The 21,869-nt window shown below is 40.1% G+C and overlaps 2 protein-coding genes across 3 annotated transcripts in view; one reads left to right on the forward strand and one right to left on the reverse strand.

Moving 5' to 3' along the window:
* CDC42BPB (CDC42 binding protein kinase beta) overlaps window positions 1-15,813 on the forward strand; it is a 154,806-nt gene extending 138,993 nt beyond the window's left edge. Inside the window, exons 31-37 of the mRNA XM_072630158.1 lie at window positions 8,357-8,454; window positions 8,544-8,628; window positions 8,854-8,971; window positions 9,069-9,186; window positions 11,475-11,580; window positions 12,145-12,215; window positions 14,123-15,813. Of these exons, the coding sequence (XP_072486259.1) occupies window positions 8,357-8,454; window positions 8,544-8,628; window positions 8,854-8,971; window positions 9,069-9,186; window positions 11,475-11,580; window positions 12,145-12,215; window positions 14,123-14,254 (728 nt within the window). The 3' untranslated portion in view covers window positions 14,255-15,813. The remainder of the gene's footprint in view (window positions 1-8,356; window positions 8,455-8,543; window positions 8,629-8,853; window positions 8,972-9,068; window positions 9,187-11,474; window positions 11,581-12,144; window positions 12,216-14,122) is intronic.
* Window positions 15,814-19,793: 3,980 nt separating this feature from the next.
* AMN (amnion associated transmembrane protein) overlaps window positions 19,794-21,869 on the reverse strand; it is a 92,490-nt gene continuing 90,414 nt past the window's right edge. For both annotated transcript variants that reach the window (XM_072630159.1, XM_072630160.1), the window contains 2 exons: window positions 21,587-21,719; window positions 19,794-20,688 (listed from right to left, as the gene is read on the reverse strand). In XM_072630159.1, the coding sequence (XP_072486260.1) occupies window positions 20,602-20,688; window positions 21,587-21,719 (220 nt within the window). In that variant the 3' untranslated portion in view covers window positions 19,794-20,601. The remainder of the gene's footprint in view (window positions 20,689-21,586; window positions 21,720-21,869) is intronic.

Here is a 21,869-nt window from a genome sequence, read left to right on the forward strand (position 1 = left end):
GGCTAAGTATTCTTAGAGATATAAGTAAGGAGGGGTAACGTGTATTTCAGGCTTAGAAGGGACAATGGACATGGGCAGTCACATGCAAGGATGAGGAAACAGCCGTGAGGACAGTTTGGTTAGAATGTTGTGTGTGGAGGGGAAGGATACAAAGTGAATGAGTCATTGGATTCTGAAGAGCTTAAATGGTACACGTAGCAAAGTTCAGTGTTTGAGGCATGGTCCGTGAGTTCAATGCTGGGTTTTCTAAGTATCAGGGGCCTAGGAAGGGTCCGAAATGACCCAAATGTTCTAAACCCACCAATCTTTTTCTAGCTTTTTGTGAACCTTTCTAGCTTTCTACTACATTGTGCAACATAAAGATCCTAGATACATTTTAATAAACACTGGAGGACTAAAGGAAAATATATCCCTTGAAAACAGTGCTAAAGTGATGCCCTTAAAATATCTGCAGGGACAGCACAGTCTAATAGTAGTGAAAGGGGTTTGTAGCCTTGATTTCATTTATGACCTAAGTGACTCTGGGCAAGTCACTTTATCCTTTCATCTGCTGATTATCTGTAAAGTAAAAACAATCATACTTGTAAAGTGTATGTCACAGGATTTTTAGGGGGACCAAATAAATGTTTAAAACATCTAATGAACAGAAAGACACCAAATGCAGCTATTATTACTACTCTTAAACCATAGGTTCCCAAAGTGGGCAATACCTAGTAGCCTCAGGTGCAGTTGTGGGGCATTGAATAAAAATAAGGTTTAATCTAACCCTAGGGGAAGCTGAGTAATTTTGTGGGGAGAAGAGAAGGGAGTGATAGGCCATATAAATTTGGGAAAACTCTGCCTCTAGACCTCAGAAAAGCATTAATACGGACTTCTGTCATTAGAAATAGGAACCTCCAGCACAAGTCACTTCTATGGAATAGAAAGCCAGACTTGGCTAGGAAAATAGTTTGCCTATGGAGGGACCAATGTGCTGGCCCATAGGTTTTTCTTATTTTCAGGAGTTTCTATCTAATCTTTTATTTTTTTCCACTTAATTCTTTTTATTTATTGTTAATATTACTTTTTAAAATTTTGAGTTCCAAATTCTCTCCCACTCTCCCATCCCTTCCCCACCCATTGAGAAGGTGAGCAGTATATCAGTTATAAATATGAAGTCTTGCAAAACCTATTTTAAAAAAAAAGCAATTAAAATAAAGTTTAAAAGTATGTTTCAATCTATGTTCAGATGCCAGCAGTTTTTTCTATGGAGGTGGATAGTGTTTTTCATCATGGGTCCTTCCAAACATTGTGTTGCTGAGAATAGTTAAGTCATTCACAGTTGATCATTGTACAGTATTGCTGTAACTTTGTACAGTGTTCTGGTTCTGCTCACTAAACTTTGCATCAATTCATGTTAAATCTCCCCAGACTTTTTCTGAAAGCATCCTGCTCATCATGTCTTTAGCATTTATTTACTCCATCACAATCACACACCATAACTTGTTCAGCCATTCTTTTATTGATAGACTGATGAGAATCTCCTCGATTTCCAGTTTTTGGCACCACAGAAAGAGCTGTTACGTGTGTGTGTGTGTGTGTGTGCATGTGTGCATGCACACGTGAGCGTCCTTTTCCTTTTTCTTTGATCTCTTTGGGATATAGACCTAGTAGTAGTATTGCTTAGTCAAAGTGTGTGCACAGTTTTATACCCCTTTTTGACATAGTTCTAAATTGTTCTCCAAGGTGGTTGGACCAGCTGAGAAGTCTTTCAGCAGTTCAGAGTGTCCCTATTTGTTCACATCTCCAACATTTATCATTTACCGTTTTTGTCATGTAAGCCAACCTGACAGGTGTGGAGTGGTATCTCAGAGTTTTAATATGCATCTCTCTAATCAGTAGTGATTTAGAGCATTTGTTTTTTTCAAATAGTTTATGTAATAGTGGGAGTAATTGGTTCAAAACATTGATAGAATTCACCTGTAAATCCATCTGGTCCTGGGGATTTTTTCTTAGGGATCTCATTGATGGCTTGTTCAATTCTTTTTCTAAGATAGGATTATTTAAATATTCTATTTTCTTTTAATGTGGGCAGTTTATATTTTTGTAGATATTTGTCCGTTTCACTTAGACTGTCAGATTTATTGGTAGATAATTGGGTTTGTCTAATAATCGCTTTAATTTCATCTTTTTTGATAATGTGTTTGCCTTTTCATTTTTGATACCGGTAATTTACTTTTTTCTTTTTTTAATCAAACTAACCAGGGATTTATCTATTTCATTATTTTTTTCTCCATAAAACCAGTTCCTTGTTTTATTTCATTGGTTTTTTTAAAAATTTAGTTCAGTGGTTTTTTTTTTACTTTAGATTTTATTAATCTCCTTTGATTTTCCAGAATTTTCATTTTAGTATTTAATTGGGGATTTTAATTTGTTCATTTTCCAGTGTTCTTTTTTTTAGCTACATGCCCAATTCATTGATCTGTTCTTTCTTTTATTGATGAATGCATTTAGAGAGATAAATTGTCCCGTAAGTTCTGCTTTGACTGCGTCACCCAAGTTTTGGTATGTTGTGTTATTGTTGTCTCATCTCTGATAAAATTATTGATTTGTTTCTCTGATTTGGTTTTTGACCCACTCATAGTTTTCAGTCAATTTTTAATTTATGCTTTCATGGCATGCAATTTTTTATATTATTGCATCATGATCTGAAGAGGGTGCATTTAATATTTCTCACTTTCTGCATTTAGTTGTGAGATTTTCATGCCCTAAAATACATAGTCAATTTTTGTGAAAGTGCTACATACAACTGAGAAAAAAATTAAACTAGTTTTTATTGTCATTCAGTTTTCTCTAAATGTCTATCATATCTAACTTTTCTAAAATTCTATTCATCTCCTTAATGTATTTCTTATTTATTTTATGGTTAGATTTATCTGTCTATGAGAGGGGGAAAGTTGAGGTCCCCTACTAGTCTATTTCCTCCTGTAACTAATTTTTCTTTAAAAAATTTGGATGCTGCGCCATTTGGTGGATATTTGTTTAATAATGGTATTACCTCATTGTCTATGGTACTTTTAGTAAGGTATAGTTTTCCTGGTTATCTCTTTTCATTAGGTCTATTTTTACTTCTGCTTTTCTGAAATCATAATTGCTACACTAGTCTTTTTTTTTTTTTTTTACTTCTGCTCAAGCATAATAGATTCTGTTCTAGCCCCTTATTTTAACTCTGTGTGTGTCTTTCAGTTTCAGTTGTGTTTCTTGTAAACAGTGTATTGTTGGATTCTGCTATCCCATTCATAGTCACAAATACTCACTGTACATGTCTCTCCCTCCTATTTTCTTCTGTTTATTCTTCTCTCATTTTACACTGTCCCTCTTCAAAATTCTGTTTTGCTTCTGGTCACTGCATCCTTAATGTTCCTTCTCTTTCTCCCGGGCCCTGCTTGTCTCATTATCTTCCTACTTCCCTGGCAGGTAAGATACATTTCTGAACCAATTTGAGAGACAGAGAGAAGTACATATATACATATACTTATGTACATTTATTTTTTTTCTTCCCTCTTTGAACCAAATCAGAGGAAATTATGTTCAGGTATTGCCCACCTCCCAACCATTTTCCCCTCCATTATGACTCACTTCCTTGAGTGTCTCTTTTATGTGAGACAACTTCCTACATTCTTTCTCTTCCTTCTCCCATTTCCTAGCACATTTTTCTTTTTTACCCATCCTTTTTTTTTTTTTTTTTTTTTAGATCATCGCAACATAATTCACTCACATGTCCTTTCTATGTAGAATACTTCGAACTGCTCTAATAATGATGGAATTCTTAGGAGTTAGATGTATTGCCTTCCCAGTATAGGAATGTAAACAGTTTAATCTTATTGAGTCCTTCATGATTCTCTTTCATGTTTACTTTTTTATGCTTTTCTTGAGTTTTGTATTTGAAAGTCAGATTTTCTCTTCATCTCTAATCTTTTCTTCAGGAATGCTTGAATATCCTCTGTTTCATGAAATGTCCATTTTTCACCCTGAAAGATTATACTTAGTTTTGCTGGGTAAATCATTCTTGGTTGTAATCCTAGCTCCTTCACCTTCCAGAATATCATATTGCAAGCCCTCTGCTCCTTTAATGTGGACACTGCTAAATCTTCTGTGATCCAGACTGTGGGTCCATGGGTATTTGAATGGTTTCTTTCTAGCTACTTGAGGTATTTTCTCTCTAACCTGGGAGCTCTGGAATTTGGCTGATATTCCTGGAGTTTTCATTTTGGGATCTCTTTCAGGAGGTGATCAGTAAACCCTCTCATTCTAGGATTTTGGGACAGTTTTCTTTTACAATGATATCTAGGTTCTTTCTTTGATCATGGCTTTCAGGTAGTACCATAATTCTTAACTTATCTCTCAATCTATTTTTCCAGTAAGATATTTTATACTTTCTTCTATTCTTTTGACTTTGACTCTTGATGTCCCGTGGAGTGATTGATTACCATTCCATTTGACTTTTCTTTGGTGAGATTTTGTACCATTTTTACCATTTGGCTAATTGTATTTTTTTTAAGGTGTTATTTTCTGGTGCCTCTTTTAATCAAACTGTTTCTCGCTTTTCATAATTTTGTTGCTCTAATTTTGTTTCCCAACTTTTCCTCTACCACTCTTATTTGATTTTTAAAATCTTTTCTTTAGCTCTTCTAGGGATTCTTGTTGGACTTTTGTCCCGACTCACATTTGTCTTTGAGACTTTGCTTGTAGCTGTTTTGACATCATTGTCATCTTCTAGATCTTGATATTCCCTCTCACCTCGTGGCTTTTTATGGTCAGGTTTTTTTTTGTTTGTTTGTTTGCTTATTTTTTTTCAGCCTATTTCTTGACTTTTGTTAAAATTGGGATCTATTCCCAGGGTGAGTGTGGGGGTACAGGCCAATGTCCTGATCTTCAGGCTTTTTTGCACTGCTGTTTTCAGAACTAGTTCTGGGAGTTTGGAAGTTTTTTCAGTGTTTCCAAGGTGGTGATCTGGTGATGCTTTCCTGATCTGAACTTACCTGGGAAAGGCCCCTGACCCTTTGTGACTGAAACCACTCCTCTTGTTCTGGAACTGTGACCTAGAAGTGGGTGTGGGCAGTGGAGTTGCCAGAAGTGATTAGTGCTAGTACAGGGCTTCCTTGCAATTTCTTTCTTACCAGTTGTCCAATCACCCCCTACTGTCTTAGGGTCAAGAGCTCCTGAAGCTGCTGCTGTTACCATTTCCAAGGCCTACAGCTGGTATGGTCACCACATGTGCTCCAGATCAGTCCCCACCCCACCCCTCTGTCCTTCTGATCTCCTATCTTAGGCTGGGCTTGCAGAATTTGATTCGAGGCATTAATTTAAAGTTGTTTGGAGGAGAAGGTTGGGAGAGCTTAGCTATAGTGATTGCTCTACTCTGCCATCTTGGTTCACTATTCCATCCTTTTGCTTAGCTAATAATATTTGAAAGATTGTAAAGAACAGGAAAGTTACTACATGTTTGAAGGAAGGACAAATTTCCCAGTTTTCAAAAAAGGGAAGAGAATGGAGTCTGTAAAAGGCAAAGATTTTGTCTTTGATTCTTGGTAAATCTAGACTTAATTATTTAAGATATGGTTAGTGAACATCTGGAAATGAAAGTGGTGCTTAAGAACAGGTCCTGCATGCTAGGTCTAAAATAATTTCTCTTTTTGACAGGTACACTAAAATAGGTGATTGGGGAATGCTGTATTTTAAAATGCCATATAGTATTCTAGTGGAAAAGGTGGAGAGATATGGGCTACCTGAAAGTACTACTAGTTGAATTTTTAGAACTGGTTGAAATGGTTTGATGTTAGCTTGAAAGATTTTCAGTGGAGGGATCCATGCTTGGTACTACATTCTTTGTTATAACTTCAGTAAAAGTATTGGCACAAAGCTAGGAGGGCCACAGCCAACTTACTAGGTGAGAAAGTTGGGATCTGAAGAGATCTAGAAGATTGGGATGAATCTGATAAGATGAAATTTAATAGGGAATATGTGTAAGTCTTGAACTTGGGAACAAGAAATAAATTCTACAGGTCCAGATTAGAGAGGCAAGGTTAAACAAGTGGGTCTGGGAAAAAATGAGGGTTTTAGTGTACTAAATAAGAGCCAACAGTGCAATATGACAGTCTCCCAGAAAGCTAATGGAATCTTGGACCACATTTAAAGTCAGAGCTTCCAGGAATAAGAAGTCAATCATTTTCTCTAATAGTCCATAGCTAGAATATTGTGTATATCCCTTGACATCACGATTTACAAAGGATGTTGATCATCAGGAGAGCATTCAGATAAAGGTAGCAAGGATGGTGAATGTCCTTCAGTCCATGGCATATGAAGATCTGTTGAAAGAACTCAGACTGTTTTAGCCTGGAGGAGAGAAATGTTGTATTTGTTTTTTTTCATTGAAGGGTAGTGTGGTAGGGCTAGAGACTGGAGTAATAGTTGTTTTCAAGCATTTGAAAGGGAAGGGTAGTTATATAGGAAAAAAATGAGACGTTCTGTTTTTTCCCATTTCTGCACTCTGGAACCAATGCCAATCTGAAAAGAAGCAATGTTAGGTTTGACATAAGGAAAAATACCCTAACAGTTATGGAACTCTGCAAAAGTGGAATGGACAGCTTCAGGAGTTTTGATCTATATCCCCCTCTTTGAAAGGCGTAAACAGATATTACTTTTGAACTTTTGCAACTAACCTAAGCCATCTTTCACTTAACCACATTACATTTTGATTTTTTTAAAATATTCATTGGAAAGGATTTTGTTCCTACAGTTGCTACAGATTCTGCAGAAGGTAGTGGTACCTATCCTGTTGCAATATAACAGAAGTGAATTTTTAATTCAAGGTGAAGAAGAAATACTGAGACTGAAAGTTAAAACTGCACAACATTCACAAGTATTTGCAGCATTTCCCAGCACTAAACATTTTCAGAGTAATGCTACTGCCAGTGCTCAGTGTATCTACCAACAAACTGTACTTCACCTTAGGTATAGATGATTAGAAAGACATTTTAAATTGGCTTTCAAAATTACCATAAAGTAATGAGCCGGAAGAGGATTTAGAAATTATAAAATAATATTTGTCAAGCACTTTTTAAACATAAAAGTGCTATAAAAATTCTAGCTGTTTTACAGTGAAGGAACCTTGAGGCCCAAAGAGATAAAAGAACTGCCCCAATTTCAGGTAGCTCATGGCAGAAACAGGACTCTCATTTCTGTCTCCTAGGTTAATGCTTTTTCCACTGCTTGCTTCTTTTTTTTTAGAAAAGGCTTGATCCTAATAGAGAGAGAGAGAGAGAGAGAGAGAGAGAGAGAGAGTGTGTGTGTGTGTGTGTGTGTGTGTATGTGTGTGTGACCTTTTTCATTTTTTCAGATGCAGACTAGGTCTAGGTTTAATACTTTGCATTATTAAATAATAATTTACTTCTGTGTAGCTCTTCTGCAGTGTTACACAGTGAAATATTAAGCATTTGGTGTCTTAGAATCACAGAATGTCAGAAACTGTGAGTCTTTAGAGATCTAGTCTGTCATCCTCCCCTTTATTTTATAGAAGGGGAAACTGAAACTCAAGAAAGGGGAAAGAACTTGCTGAAGGTCACAAAACTATTTTGTGGCAAAGTCAACACTACAGTCCTGGACTTGTGATTCCTTGTCTACTGCTTTTCCTCTACACTTTTGTCCTAGAGGAAAGATCTCTCTGAAATACAAGAACTGTGTTTAATGAAAGTCACTTTTGCTGCTTTCAAACGTATTCACATTAAACTAGTAAGGTTGCCTTCAGAGACCTGTTTACAGAATAAAGGAGAGAATGTTTATTAATTCAAATATTGCTTCTGAAGTAGGTGATTCTCTCCCATATTATGTACTACTGCTCCTCCCAAGTCATCTTACTGTTGCCAGTTAATTTTCTATATTGTTAATAAGTTTATGCTTTCAGAACCCACCCAGATTCCATATTGTGAGTTTAAAATACCAAGAGCCTTTTGTATTAATATTTCTGAAGGAAATAAAATTATCATGTTTCCTCAAATGTGTTCAACTTTTCTTTAGTTACAAAGAAACTGAGCATTTAAGCATTTGTAACATGCTTTTTTTGAACTTAAAAGGAAACATCTACAATAACAATTTTGATAGCCTGCTACTTCAAATGGAGCCAGTTTTGAATTTTAGTCATTTAAAATTGAAAAAAACAGCAGTAATGCTTTTCAGATTGGATGTAGAAGTGCCATCCCTGTAGCTTTTGAAAGCCTCACAGTTCACACACATAACCCTTTACCATTCACTTTTATAAAGTTAGTCAGGTTTTAACAATATCTAAATTTTTCACTTGTTTTTGTTCTGCTTATACTAGGTTGTAGTTCTTCTTACATCACAGTATACAGTGAATATGGAGTTGATGTTTTTGATGTTCATACTATGGAATGGGTTCAGACTATTGGCCTGAGGAAGGTAAGGGAATCCATTCCTTGTCATTTGTTGTAACATGAACTCTACAAATTATACATTATAATCAAAATTACTTTTTTGTTCCAAATCAGGTCAGACCACTTAACATGGAAGGAACACTTAATCTCCTTAACTGGGAACCTCCACGGTTAATATACTTCAAGAACAAGTTTTCAGGTAGGCAAGGAAGGAACAAGCTTAGAATATTTTTCTGTTCAATAGATTTCTATATTACTACACACCATAAGCAAACAGTCTTTTCGTTTACCTAGATTCAACAAATCCATGTGCTTCACAGTTGTGCTCTGTACCCCTGCTGTGCTGATGTTTCTGAGAATAAGTGATATTTCAAATACATGAGCTACAGCCACAATTACTGTGCATTATTTGTTATTCATGTAGGAGCTGTACTCAGTGTTCCAGAAACTTCTGATAACAGCAAAAAACAAATGCTTCGGACCAGAAGTAAGAAGCGATTTGTCTTTAAGGTTCCTGAGGAAGAGAGATTACAGCAGAGGCGGTAAGAGTTTAATCACTTAGAGCTTGGTTAGGTTAATAGCAACAGCCAAGAGTATTTTTGCATATGAATGAATTTCCCAATGTTTTCATTTCCCCAGAGAGATGCTTAGAGACCCAGAACTGAGATCAAAGATGATATCAAACCCAACCAATTTTAACCACGTTGCTCATATGGGACCAGGAGATGGAATGCAAGTGCTCATGGATCTCCCTCTGGTAAATTAAATAAATTTACCCAGTAAACAGGGGTGAGGCATGGGAATGGAGTTGACATCCACAAAATATAATATCTCTGCACTTGGCAGTGTCTGCTTTTCTGACCAACATTTGCCAGAGGAAGCTATGCATAAGGCTTCTGAGAAAGCCTTCCCTTCAAGGAAAAGGGGACCTGGCTGAAAAATGAAAAGCTGCATCTGCCAAGATAACCCAGTCCACACTGCTAGCTGCCTTAGAAGCATTTTACCCATACTTGTCTTTCTCCCTGCTTTTCGTACTTGATGAAAGTAACAGAATTCATTTCCTTCCCACTCCTCTTTGCAGCAGTCTGTTCCAGTACCACCTCCAACAAACTTTAAGCACACCTATCACATAAACTTACTCTGCCAAAATCTTTATCCAGAATTATCACTGTTTTTCAGCTTCAGGCATCCCTCTGCTTCCTTTTTCCAGCCTCTCTTCTATTTCCCTTGCCAGAGTAGGAACAATTATTAACACATTAACACTTAAGAATCAAGTGATGCACCCTGGGCTCTTTTTCAGGCTTGGAGCTATATGAGAGGAGGCAGGTCATGGGCTGGGACCCATTAACTTGGCTGCAAGTTCTGTTTCTCCTCCTCAATAGCCATGAGGCCCTGATAGGTCCCATTGCCTCCCAGGCCCAGCCCCTTTGCTTTAGAGCTGAGAGAAAAGTACTCAAACTGCCCACTTGCAGCATTGTTCTGAGGAAAGCACTGTGAAAAATGTAAAGCCTTAAAATGTGTGTCTCAGTAATAATGAGGAAGAAAACTATTCAACCCAAGTATTTACTAAATTCCTTCTGTGTGTGTGGTGCTTGGCCAGGCACTGGTATGGGGGTTTTGGAGGATGAGGGGGTGGGGGCATCCAAACCTGTGATTTCATTGGTGTAGGGGAACTATTGGTCAGGAAGCTCCTTCCACCAATACAGAGGAACAGCTGCTTTAGACCCTAAATTCTTAAGAGAATTGTTTGAGGACTGAGAGGCTGAGTGATTTGCCCAGCTCACAAAGCCAGGATGGGGCAGAGGCTGCATTTGATTCTTGGCCTTCTCAATTCGGAGGCTGACTCTGCCAATATACCACTCCGCTCTGTAGACACTAGAGAGATAGAACTTGTTAGAGTATCCTAGCCTTCAAGGAACTTACTTTCCTGCAGCATACAGCATATAAATAGATAGGTAGATATGAGATAATTTAAGGATTCAGAAAAAGAAGCTGAAAAAGTGGTGAGAATGATAGAGAGAAAACAAGGAGAAAGCAGCATCACAGAAGCCAAAGGGAAAGAGATTATCTAGAAGGGTAGGGAGGGGGGTGGGGGGGATCCAGGTCAGTGAAAAATTTTAACTTGGTGACAGGAACATAAAGATTAAAAAAATGAAATCATTTGGCCTTAAGGAGTTTACTTTCTTTAGAGGGGAAATACCAAAACCTATAATGGACATAAAGAAGGACGAGGACTGAGAAAGGTGTTATAGTTAGCAATTAAGAGAGTAGCTTCTGTCAGTTGATGGGCTTAGAAGCCAGAATGAAAGTGATTGAGCGCCAGTTTGTAGATGAAGAAGTGGAAGCTAGTATAGACAGCCTTGTGCTGTTGCTAGCCAGTTTGTTCAGGACATCTGTACTCTTAGATTCTCAGCTCTTGACTTTTACTTGTAAAATAAAATATGTGCCAAGTGTTGAGTCCTGAATAACAGGAGAGGATAATGGCGTATCCTTTTACTTTTAATAAAAAGCACACTCTTCTTCTGTAATTAAGATGCTAGTTATATGCTGTGTCCATCAGTTATCGACCTAGTGAGATCAAGAGCTAACCTGTGTGTTCCATTACTGTCCATATGCTATTAGGAGGCATAGGAGGGGCTCCATCATTCTGGATGAACCCCTTGTGGAAGATTAATGGGAGGACGTGAACAGGAGACACATAGACTGGGTGGGTACAAATGACTGGCTTCCGTCTGTGTGGTGCTTTCCTTGTGACAACTCTTCGAGGTGGCTGACCACTCACTGGTGGTGCTGACTGCATACTTACGCAGTGTTCTAAAATTTACTTTAGCCTCTTCTGCTGCAAACATCATCTTCCAGTGTTTTGTGGGGCTTAGAAATTATGTGTTTGCCTAGCAAAGTCAACCTTAAACGTTTTCCCAGATTGATCTTTACGTCATCTATTGTCCCTGACCCACAATGCTTATTTCGTTAAAACAGGCCATAATGACTGTGGTGTGGGCGTCTGGTTGTACATATGTTTTAATGTTGCATTTTTGAATATAGAGCGTACTGCCTTCCTCACAAGAAGAAAAGGCTGGCCCTTCCCCCGCCAACCTCTCCCGGCAACCACAATCAAGAAGTAAGACCTACGTTTCATGGCCCTCTTCAGGTACAAATTGCAATCCAAATAATCTTAGGAATTTTCTACTAGACTTAATTCCCTGAGGTCAGAAACCAGATACCTTTGTATCTCCAACAGTGCATTGCACAGGAGTCAGTCAATTAGTAAACATTTATTAAGTGTTTACTATGTGCTGGGCATCATACAGAGAGACAAGAGACAGTCCCTGCCCTCAGTGATCTTGAAGTGTGATGGGGAAAACGACAAGCAAGTCAATATATACTATAGACAGGACAGATAGGAAACACTCACAGAGGGAAGGTGCTCAAATCGAGGGGTCTGGGAAAGGCTTCCTGTAGAAGGAAGCCAGGAGGCAGAGATGATTCCAGGCATGAGCACCAGCCAGAGAAAATGCCCAGAGCTTAGAGATTGGATGGCATGTTTGTGGACTTATAAAGCACTTAATAAATGTGACTTGTGTAAATAAAGATCACTTGTGCACTACCTGTCATGTCTGTGAGCACTGTGGGAGAAAAGGGGCAAGGGAAATACAAAGGACTTAATATGATGTTTAAATTTTTGCTTCAGTTGTAAACCTTTGTTTTCCTATAGGTGGAGGTGAACTGGGAGTGACCATACCTCTAAGAAGTATGTCTGATCCTGACCAGGATTTTGACAAAGAGGTAAAAATTGCCTTGTCAAACCAAAACTTTTCCAAAAGTACTACGTAAATGCTGCTCCTTAAAAAGAAAGGCACTTGGGTCATAAGCAAAAAATTTATTCACCCACACCCACCCCCTTCCCAAAGTAATAGCAGGGAGGTTAATATTTTGATCAGTGTTAATTTTCAGCTACGCTCATTCAAATATGAACAATAACAGAGAAAAGCAGAAATAAAAGCAAATGTGACAAAACTGTACAAGAAATGAATGTATGCGTAACCATACTCTTACTGGTTACTGATTAAAAGAAATAGAAGCTGTGTATATTAATTTTTAACAAGATAGAAACAAAGTTGTTAAATGTGTTGTAATACAGATTGTGTTTCTGTTTAATGTTTGTCTTGTACATGGTTATAGTAAGTATGTCTGTTCTTTTGTTTCTACTTCATATAAACCTTCCCACTTTTTACAGGGCATTAATACTCTGTAACATTCTAGACCTGTGCTTTCGTTGGTCTGGGGAATTTCCAGGGAAGAAATCCCTTCTACCAGTGTAGGCTGATAACTGTTCTGTAACTTTCAGCCTTAGAGAGCTGCTTAGGGCACTGGGAGTTTTAAGTCAAGTCTCCAAGCAGTGGCTTTTGTATTCAGATTAGTTGGGGCCGTTGCTGCTCAGATTCTGTGTCTCTTTTGAAGAGAAAGGGGTGTGAGCCTTGAAGCACTGAGTTTACTAAACTGATGAGGAATAGTGAGCACATCATTCATTCTGCCTGGGTTGCTTGTCACAGGTACTTATGGAGTAAATTTCTCAGTATTTTCCAGGTTTCTGATTATTGAGGGAGGAAAGGAGAGATGGATGGAATCTATGGCCATGAATCCTACCTGCCTTCACGGGGGAAAAATTTTGATGCAAAATAATAACAAAATAGTGATTATTTTTTTCATTTTGGTACCTGCAAGCAGACTCCCCCCTCTTCCACCCTGTTAGTCATTGAACTGTGTGAACTTAGCCATTTGTTTTCAGTGACTAATTATATGATCTTAGGGCTGGTTAGAGATCATGAAACCATGGATTCTGAGCTGGATGGACCTTAAGTACCATCTAATTCAATCCTTCATTTTTCAGAGGAGGAAACAAAGACCCAGAAAGATTGAGTCATCTCCAGGTCACAGAGGTAGTTAGCAGCAGCTCAGGGATCTGGATCTGACTTCATATCCAGCACCCTGCACTTTTGTGCATAAGGTTGCCCTCAGGCATCTTATTCACTCCAGTAATTCTAAACATTCCTCCAACTTGGTGTGAGCTCCCCAAAGCTAATAAGTAAGCTCAAAAAAAAAAAGCATTGGTTTTGAAAGGATAAAACTAGACTTCGCCCCAGCTCCCCAGAACAGTTTCCATACCTATAACATGAAGGATTTGGATTATATGATCTGCAGGACTTTTTCCTCAACTCATAATCCTGCAGTCCCTTAGGGTATAATGTTCCCACAGTTACCTTCCATGGAAGCCGGGGTGGAGGGACCTGTGGCCTTCTAGATCCTCAAGTGTGGCCCTTTGACTGAATCCAAACTTCACAGGACAAATCCCCTTAAATAAAAGGTTTTGTTCTGTAAAACTTGGACTCAGGCAGAAGGCCACACCCGAGGACCTAGAAGGACACAGGTGGCCTCGAGATCACAGCTCCCCACTGCTGGAGCAGCAGGGCCAGAGCTTAAACTTTCTGCCTTTTCAGTTTTTGGGGTCCTGTTGTTCACATAATAGGTCTGGGTTCCTATTCCTCTTTGCTAGATAAGTAAAGTTCAAAGTTCACCATTTAGCCTAGAATTGGAGATCTAAAGTTGGAAATTCTTTGGCAAAAGGCATTGTATATATAAAAATATGGAAGATTGTCTTTGGGAGTATTCATTATCATTTCTTCTTTTAACAGCCGGATTCTGATTCCACCAAACACTCTACTCCATCGAATAGCTCCAATCCAAGTGGTCCCCCCAGCCCCAATTCTCCACACAGAAATCAGCTTACACTCGATGGACTAGACCAATCAACCTGTGATGCCTAACACTCCAGCCTCCAGTCTTCAGCTTTACATTCCCAGCACTGCACCACATATTCAGAAACAAACGGAGCAAGCGTGTCACATGAATGCCAAGACTGAGAGTCTCTAGTGTTGCACAAGAAAATAAATATCCAGATTGTAGATAAGAAAATGGAAATGAAAACAAATTATTATTACAATAATAATCACTTTTTTTTTTTGCAACGTTGGGCAGTTGCGATAGTTAAGATGTATTCATTTCTGCACAGCTGTGATATAAATCTGTTACATGTAAGCATTAAAGAAAACCAATAAATAATCTCTTCTGCCAAGAAAGAAATAGAGAGGAAAATACTGGTAGTGTGGATGCTAAACAGTATTGACAACATTATTTTTCTATAGAATGATGTAACGTCTCATTAGCCGGATATCCTTTTAGACAGAGTATGAACCTTTGCATAGGAAATACACACAAAGGACCTGTTACATCCTCAGATAAATATACTTTTCCCTTTTTCCTGTAACTCTTTCCTAAAACTTTAGGGAAATAATAGGAAACTGTACATTGTTCCCAGCATCACTAGAATCATGAAGTCAAAAGAAAGCTGAGGTTAATTTGTGGCCTTCCGACTCATTTAGCCATTATGTATTCAGCTGCAGAAACATCTTTCTACCAACTTTTTAGTCATGTATATAGGACTGTTACCAGTAATATCTCCCCCTTCCCCTTTTTTACCCCACTAACTGCTTTTTATTGCATCCTCAGTTATGGCACTGATCAGGACTTTTAAAACATCAGAAATACTGTTGTGAAAAATTGTATCCTTTATTTCTCATTTCCTTTTTTTGGAGCAGTAGCACTCTCTAATACACATATGCATATGTGTTTGTGAATGTGTGGACGCGAATACCCATAGATGAACCATCTGTGTTCTTGGTTCCTTACAAGGGTCAGATAAGAGAGCAGCTCTTCTCATTCATCATCCTTCACCTGCATGGAGACCCCATGATTACTAAATAAGTATTGATCATGTAGAAAAACGCACAGCACCCTCCTAAAGACTTCCTATGGCCCATGTGCAGTGGTGGTGTTTTGTGTGGCTATTTAATCTCACACTTATATTCTCCATTTAGTGACCATATTTGTGACCTCATCTCATTAAACGCTTGTAATTAATCCCATGGCTGGCATGTCCAGTTTTTCATTGACCCATTAGTGTGCCTTTTGCCCCAATATGACAGTTGGATGTCACTTATTGAAGATTTGGTTGGCTAATAATGCGACACCAATGGTTTCCCCCCCAAAACACTGTTAATGATGTGCACTTGTTTTTAGTTGAAACTGAGTGTTAGTCCACATTTAGTCCTGTAACATTTAAGTGTCTGACAGACAGTACTGGCTCTCTCCTCAGATTCTCCATAAAGGGGCTCCTTTGGAGCTGGACACTACTGCTTTGGGGGGTGGGGGGGAATCTGGTTTTTACTTTTTTAATGTAAGTCTGAGTCTTTGTAATTATTGAACTGTGAGAACATTTTTGAACAATTTACTTGTCAATAAAGCAGAAGAGGGAGGTTTTAAAGTTCATAGTGGTCTGTCTTGACATAGAAATCTACTGCATGAACTCTAAATAGAGTCTTACTATGCCCGTACTGTTTGCAAGGTGTGTCATATGTGAGTTACCTAATGAACCCTGCAAGAAATTCTGGTCTGCATCTGGAACAGTAGTTCATATTTCTGTAAAAAATTAAGGTTTTAGAAGTATTTTTCTTATAAGAATTCTTTGAGGTAAATAGTGCAAATACTGTTATCCCCATTTTGATGATAAAGAAACTGATATTTTGAGATTTTTGTTTTTCCAAAGAAAGCGAGGAACCAAACTTTAGGTTATATTACTTCAAGGTCACTATTCCATACTGAAGATAGCAAAAAAAAAAAATCCCATCTCAGAGAACTGGGAAGATTCATTCTTCATTACTTTGTAAAGAAGTGCCTGGCTGCTTATTTTAGAAGAAAATATTTGGTAGAAGATGAACCTGGTAGTCTCCTGTTCAGGAGCTGGGAGATTTGACTGTGGTGGAAAGTTAAGCAGCTTTAGAATCGTAGATAAATTGTTAGAGGCTTTTGGTTTTTGACAATAGCAGGAAATTCATCCCTCTTACCAGTGTCTCCTAAAAAAGAGAAGTCCTGCCTTTGGTTTCTAACACACTTTAAGGTTTACGGACACTTCAGATGTACTCCAGGGATCCATGGTTTTGTTATCTTCTACCAACAAAGATGCCCACCTCTAGACCACTTGGTAGAAGGTGAACAAACATGAAGCATCAGCGTGAGGCAGGCTGTGAGTGCTGGGGTGATTCCCAAGAACTAAAAGCAGAGCAGCTGGTGGTAGATGGGGGGAAGACTGTGCTGAGTCCCTGGGGTCCATGGAGTTGAGAACTATTTGAATACAATTGATTTCCTTTCTTGTACTATGTATTTTATGTCTTTAAAAACATTATTCTAAGAAGGGATTTGTAGTCTTCACTAGGCTACAGAGAACATTCAGAAAAAGGGTGCTGTAACTATACCCTTTTAAGTGGAATGTCCGAAACCATCCCCTAGAGCAACCAAGCTACTCAGCTTTGGAGCACCACCCTAGGTCTGGACTGTCCTGATTGCAGGGAGTCCACTCCAGCCAGGCCCAGATTCCCAGCCACACTTCACCCTACCAGGTTCCTTGGCCCCTGCTTTTCATTTTTTTGTTTTTGGAGGGGAGAGGTGAGGCACTTGGGGTTAAGTGACTTGCCTCAGGTCACACAACTAGGAAGTGTCCAGTTTCTGAGGCCAAATTTGAATTTGGGTCCTCCTGACTCCAGAGCTGATGCTCTGTTTACTGCACCATTTAGCTACCCCAGGCTTTTCATTTTTGACTCAGAATAGTAATTTAATCAATGCTACCAGTGTTTCTGGAAGCATATCCATTCAAGTGACTCCACTCATTCCTGTGGGTTGCCAGACCAAAACACTTCCCTAGCCACTATTCCCCTACCTATGTTGTGTCCCGCATTAGAATGAATAAATTTCTTTGAAAAACACACAAGAGAAAGGCCATCTGATGTGCAGGTAGAAGAAAACTACCCTTCTGATGTTTCATCATTATATGTAAATGACTGAGCCAAAAGGATGAACTCTGGAAAGGTTTCTTGCAAGATCTGTGTCTTGTCTAGGTATGAGCATAGCGCAGTGAAGAAATCTATTGCTACCACACTGGGCAACAGGGAATGACTATTTTGGCCACATAAGTCTGCATTAACATGAAAATAACATGTCCCTCATACCTAGGCTCAGACTAAGGGGCCCTAAAGCCTTTTAACCTAAGCCTTAATTGAATTTCCAAAGCTGAGCCAGAGTGAATGAATTAATGAATGAAAATGTACTTTTAGGCACTTAGGATGTGATGTGTTGGAAATACAAATAAGAAAAATCAAGACCACTCCTGCAGTTTGCATATTAACAAAACAATATATAAGGGAAGTAACCCCAGAAAGGTGTTTTAGTCAAGGTAATAACAGCAGTCGTGGAAGGTTGTCATAAGGCAATGTTAAAGGGGCACAGTGCATGAGAGCCAGACCTGGAATCAGAAAGATCATCTTCATGAGTTCAAATATAGCCTCAGACACTGGCTGTGTGACCCTAGGCAAGTCACTTAATCCTACTTGCCTACTTGCCTTTACTCATCTGTAAAATGAACTGGCAAAAGAAATGGTAAATCCAGTATCGTTGCTGAGAAAAACCAAATGGTTTCCTGTAAAGTTGGACATAACTGAAAAATGACTGAACAACCACAAAAGAGAAAGGGGAGAAAAGATGCAAAACTACTATGGCCATGCTGTAGTGGGTCTGGGTCTGGCTAATTATGGCGAAATGGAGTTGTAGTAAAAAGTTTTGGTGTAATTTTAAGTTTTAATAGCTTAAAAATAACTTGCTATTATCCCTTTGAAGTAAATATCCTTTTGTAAAGACAGTCTCAGTGGCTAAATTGGAACAATATTAGTTGTGCCACATTCAAATCCAACCCCTCCACTGGCCTTGTGTCCAGGACCCTGATTTGCCAGGGCTTCCCTGCTAGGCTACTTTCATTATCTGACCTCCGATGTCCCCATGACTCTCTGGGGCAGGGAGTCCACTCCCTGAACCTAGAACTGAAAAGGACACATATCAAAACTCATTTCTCAGGCCACATCACCTGAGGGGAGGGAGAAGTGGCCCCCATGGTGCCACTTGACGTGGGAGGATGAATCCTTTGCCCCTGGACCAGTCAAGAAGAGGGAAACTGCCCCAGTCATAGAGTTGAAGGCACAACCAGTTCCATCTACGTAGATAATGAATGCAAAGGGGCTTCTTCTAACCACATGGTGAGCCAATACAGTGTGACCACATGAGCCAGTTCTTTGGTCTCCCAGAAGAAGGTCTTTGGCATCTCCCATATGAGTGCCTTCATTTTAGGTGGTCTGAGTAAGTGCCAAATCCCATTACATTATACTCCTAGTAAAATCCACTCACTCTGCTATAGGCCGCTTCTCTTTTTGGTGAGCTCCTTCTGGGGCCTCCATTTTGGAGAGGTGTCCAGAATGGACATACTTCATTAGCCTCCCACTTGTGACTCAATTTTGTCCCCCCCACCTTCTTCAGGACCTCCTCCTGGCTTCTTCAAACTGCTAATGCTTTCTCTTCTCATGACTTTCCATTTACACTGTATATACGTAGTGATTTGCGCATTGTATGTTATCAGAATATTAGCTCATTGAGGGCAAAGTAAGTTCTTATCTTTCTTAACCTCAGCACCTGAAAAGAGCCCAGCACATAGTAATTGCTTAATAAATGACTTATTTTTCTCCTTGACCAAGGGAAATTCAAGGAAATGTTAAAAAGTATACAGACTTCCCATCACTTCTGAAGTTTATTCCAACTCTAAATCTATAATCTTATGATGGGGTAGGTCGGGGGCACAGTGGATAGAGTGCAGGGCCTGGAGTCAGGAGGACTCCTTACTGATTTTAAATTTGACCCAAGACACTAACTGCATGACCCTGAGCAAGTCACTTGACCCTGTCTGCTTCAGTTTTTTCATCTGTAAAATGAGCTGGAGAAGGAAATGGCAAATGGAAATTCAATATCTTTACCAAGAATACCTTAAATGGGGTCATAAAGAACTGGATATGACTGAACAACAAATGATCTTTTCCATTTAGAGTTGGAATAAACTTCAGAAGTTCGGAAAAACACCCTCTGCCTCATTATAGATGAGGAAACTGAGACAAAGAGGTAAGTGACTTTTCCAAGGTCACAGCTAATAAGTATTTGAAATAGGATTACAACACAGGTCTTTCTCACTCTGAATCCAATGCATTCTCCAGTACACAATTTGAACTGCTGGAAGCAGCCTACTCTCTGGGGATATCATGACTTCTCTAAAGTTCTGCTGTTATTTCTGTGACCACCAGTTTGGTAGAAAAGAACCAGGGAGAAGTGACTTAGCCCTCCAGCTACTCTCCCTCAGTGTTCAGAAAAGATCGAAGCATGTTGCCAGTCAGACATCTTTTATTAAAGAAGGCCAGCTCTGGTTCTTTCTCTAGCCCTTCCCCAGGTTATGGCAAGGCTAGGACTGCCCCACCATCTGTCTGCAGGGAACCCACAGGCAGACTTCCCTTTCCCTATTCCTTCCCTTTCCCCTGTTTGAAGGGTGCGTCACACTCCCTTGTTCTAATTTCTTCCCTGGGAACTCCGAGCCATCATCACAACTAAAGGGAAACAAAGATCATTTTGCAGAGAGGGGAAACTGAGGTGCAGAGAAAGGAAGAGATTTGCATAAAGTTACACAGTGTCAGAACTTGAATTCAAGTCTCTCAGTATTCGGTCGAGGGACTGTAGGGTTGAAAGAAAGAAAGAAGTAATTCCTGTGGGGAAGAAATGAATAGCTGTCTACTACATGGAGGTGAGGGGTAATCAGGGGCATTGCCTAGCAATTCAAGGAACGCTGGATCCGCAGAAGGCTGGATGGCTTGATCTGAAAGCTGGAAGGTCTGACTTTAATTGCAAGCATGCTTTGTGGTACGCCCTGGTAGGAAAGTGCATGAATGGTGCCCCATGCTGGGGAAAGAGGAATGAGAGGTGGTTCAGAAGCTGCTCATCATCATGGGAGGCAGCCTGCTCATCCATCTATCCATTCGGAGAAACTCGGTGGTCAGGCTGGGGGTGGGGAGATCCCTGAGCCAGGTTTCACGGTGGAGACAAGGCAAGAGACAGAAAAGAGCTGCCATCGTTCAGGTAGTTCCCTCCTCCTCACACAGGCCAGGCTCCCGGGGCCTCACTGAGCCCAGGGCCGAGGGCCTTAGATGTCTGTTTCAAATAAGGGGTTAGTGAAGTGGCTGCCACTAGTCCTGGTGGAGGTCATCGGAGAGAAGGCATCTTCCAAAACCTAAGGGGAAGAGAGACCAAGAGAGGCAGAGATGAAAAGACACCAAGACAGGGAGAGGCAGAGAGAGAGGAAGGGGGGGAGGAGGAGGGGAGGGCTGGGACATGGAGAGAAAGCCAGAGGGAGGTACAGAAAGAGTAAGACACAGTCATGTAGAAAGATAACAGTCATGGAGAGAGACATGGAGAAGCAAAAAAGAGGCAATCCCAGAGACACAGAGAAATAAATGGAGAGACAGACATACAGAGTCAGAGAAAGGAACACCCGCCCTCCCAGACAGAGAAAACAGGGGCTGGAGAGGGGTGGAAAAATCCCTGGGTGCCGTGGACCACAGAGGAATTCAGTACCATCATGGCTCTGATATCTCTGTCTTTCCTCTCCAACCCACCCCCTCCCCCAGGGCCCTGAGGACAACCTCACTTCCTTCCTAGCTGTTCAGAAACCAGAATTCTGGGCCAGACACCATGACCTCCATGACCCCAGCCTTGTGGCCAGAGAGATCTTCCATGAAATTGGGGCAGAACCATCTCCTCCCACCTCCAACCTTTACCCTGAAAGTTTTGGGTGAAGGGAAATGAGAATGGCCTAAAGGAGAATGGTTTCCTGCCAAAGACCAGAACACGTCTCTCCAAAATCCCATCTCTCCCTCAAACACTGATATGGGGCCCAGGGCCAAGGAGAAGGGAGGCAGACCTGGGAGGGACCACCAATTATTTCCAGGGCTAACTCCCAATGACTCTCAAGTTTGACTCTCCCAGCTATGTGATGACCTGTGACTTCCTCCCAAATCTGACCACCAATAATCTCTGGGTCTCCCCCAAGCTGTGCATCCTTCAGCATCTGATCTCTTGTTCCTTGAAATTATGTGACCCTGTAATTCACTGTGGAAACATCTGCTCACCACTTTCACATCAGGGTCAGGATCCAGGACAGAGGGAGGAGCTGGATCACCAAAAATGGGGTTGTCAAAGCTTTGGTTCCCTTGATCTGATGAAGGTTCCGATCTCTGCCACAGAGTGGGGATCAGCAGGGGCCTAGGTCAAGAAGGGGAATGTCAGGTGAACCTTGAAAAAGAGGGGCCCACACAACCTCCCTTCCCACCTCAATCTCCTCCAGCAATAAGCAGCAGGGACACCAGAGATGTTGACGCCAGCTCTGTGATTGTGGGCAGGCCTTTCCCTTCT

The sequence above is a fragment of the Notamacropus eugenii genome, chromosome 1 (assembly GCF_028372415.1).
Source record: "Notamacropus eugenii isolate mMacEug1 chromosome 1, mMacEug1.pri_v2, whole genome shotgun sequence".
In the NCBI taxonomy this organism is placed as follows: domain Eukaryota; kingdom Metazoa; phylum Chordata; class Mammalia; order Diprotodontia; family Macropodidae; genus Notamacropus; species Notamacropus eugenii.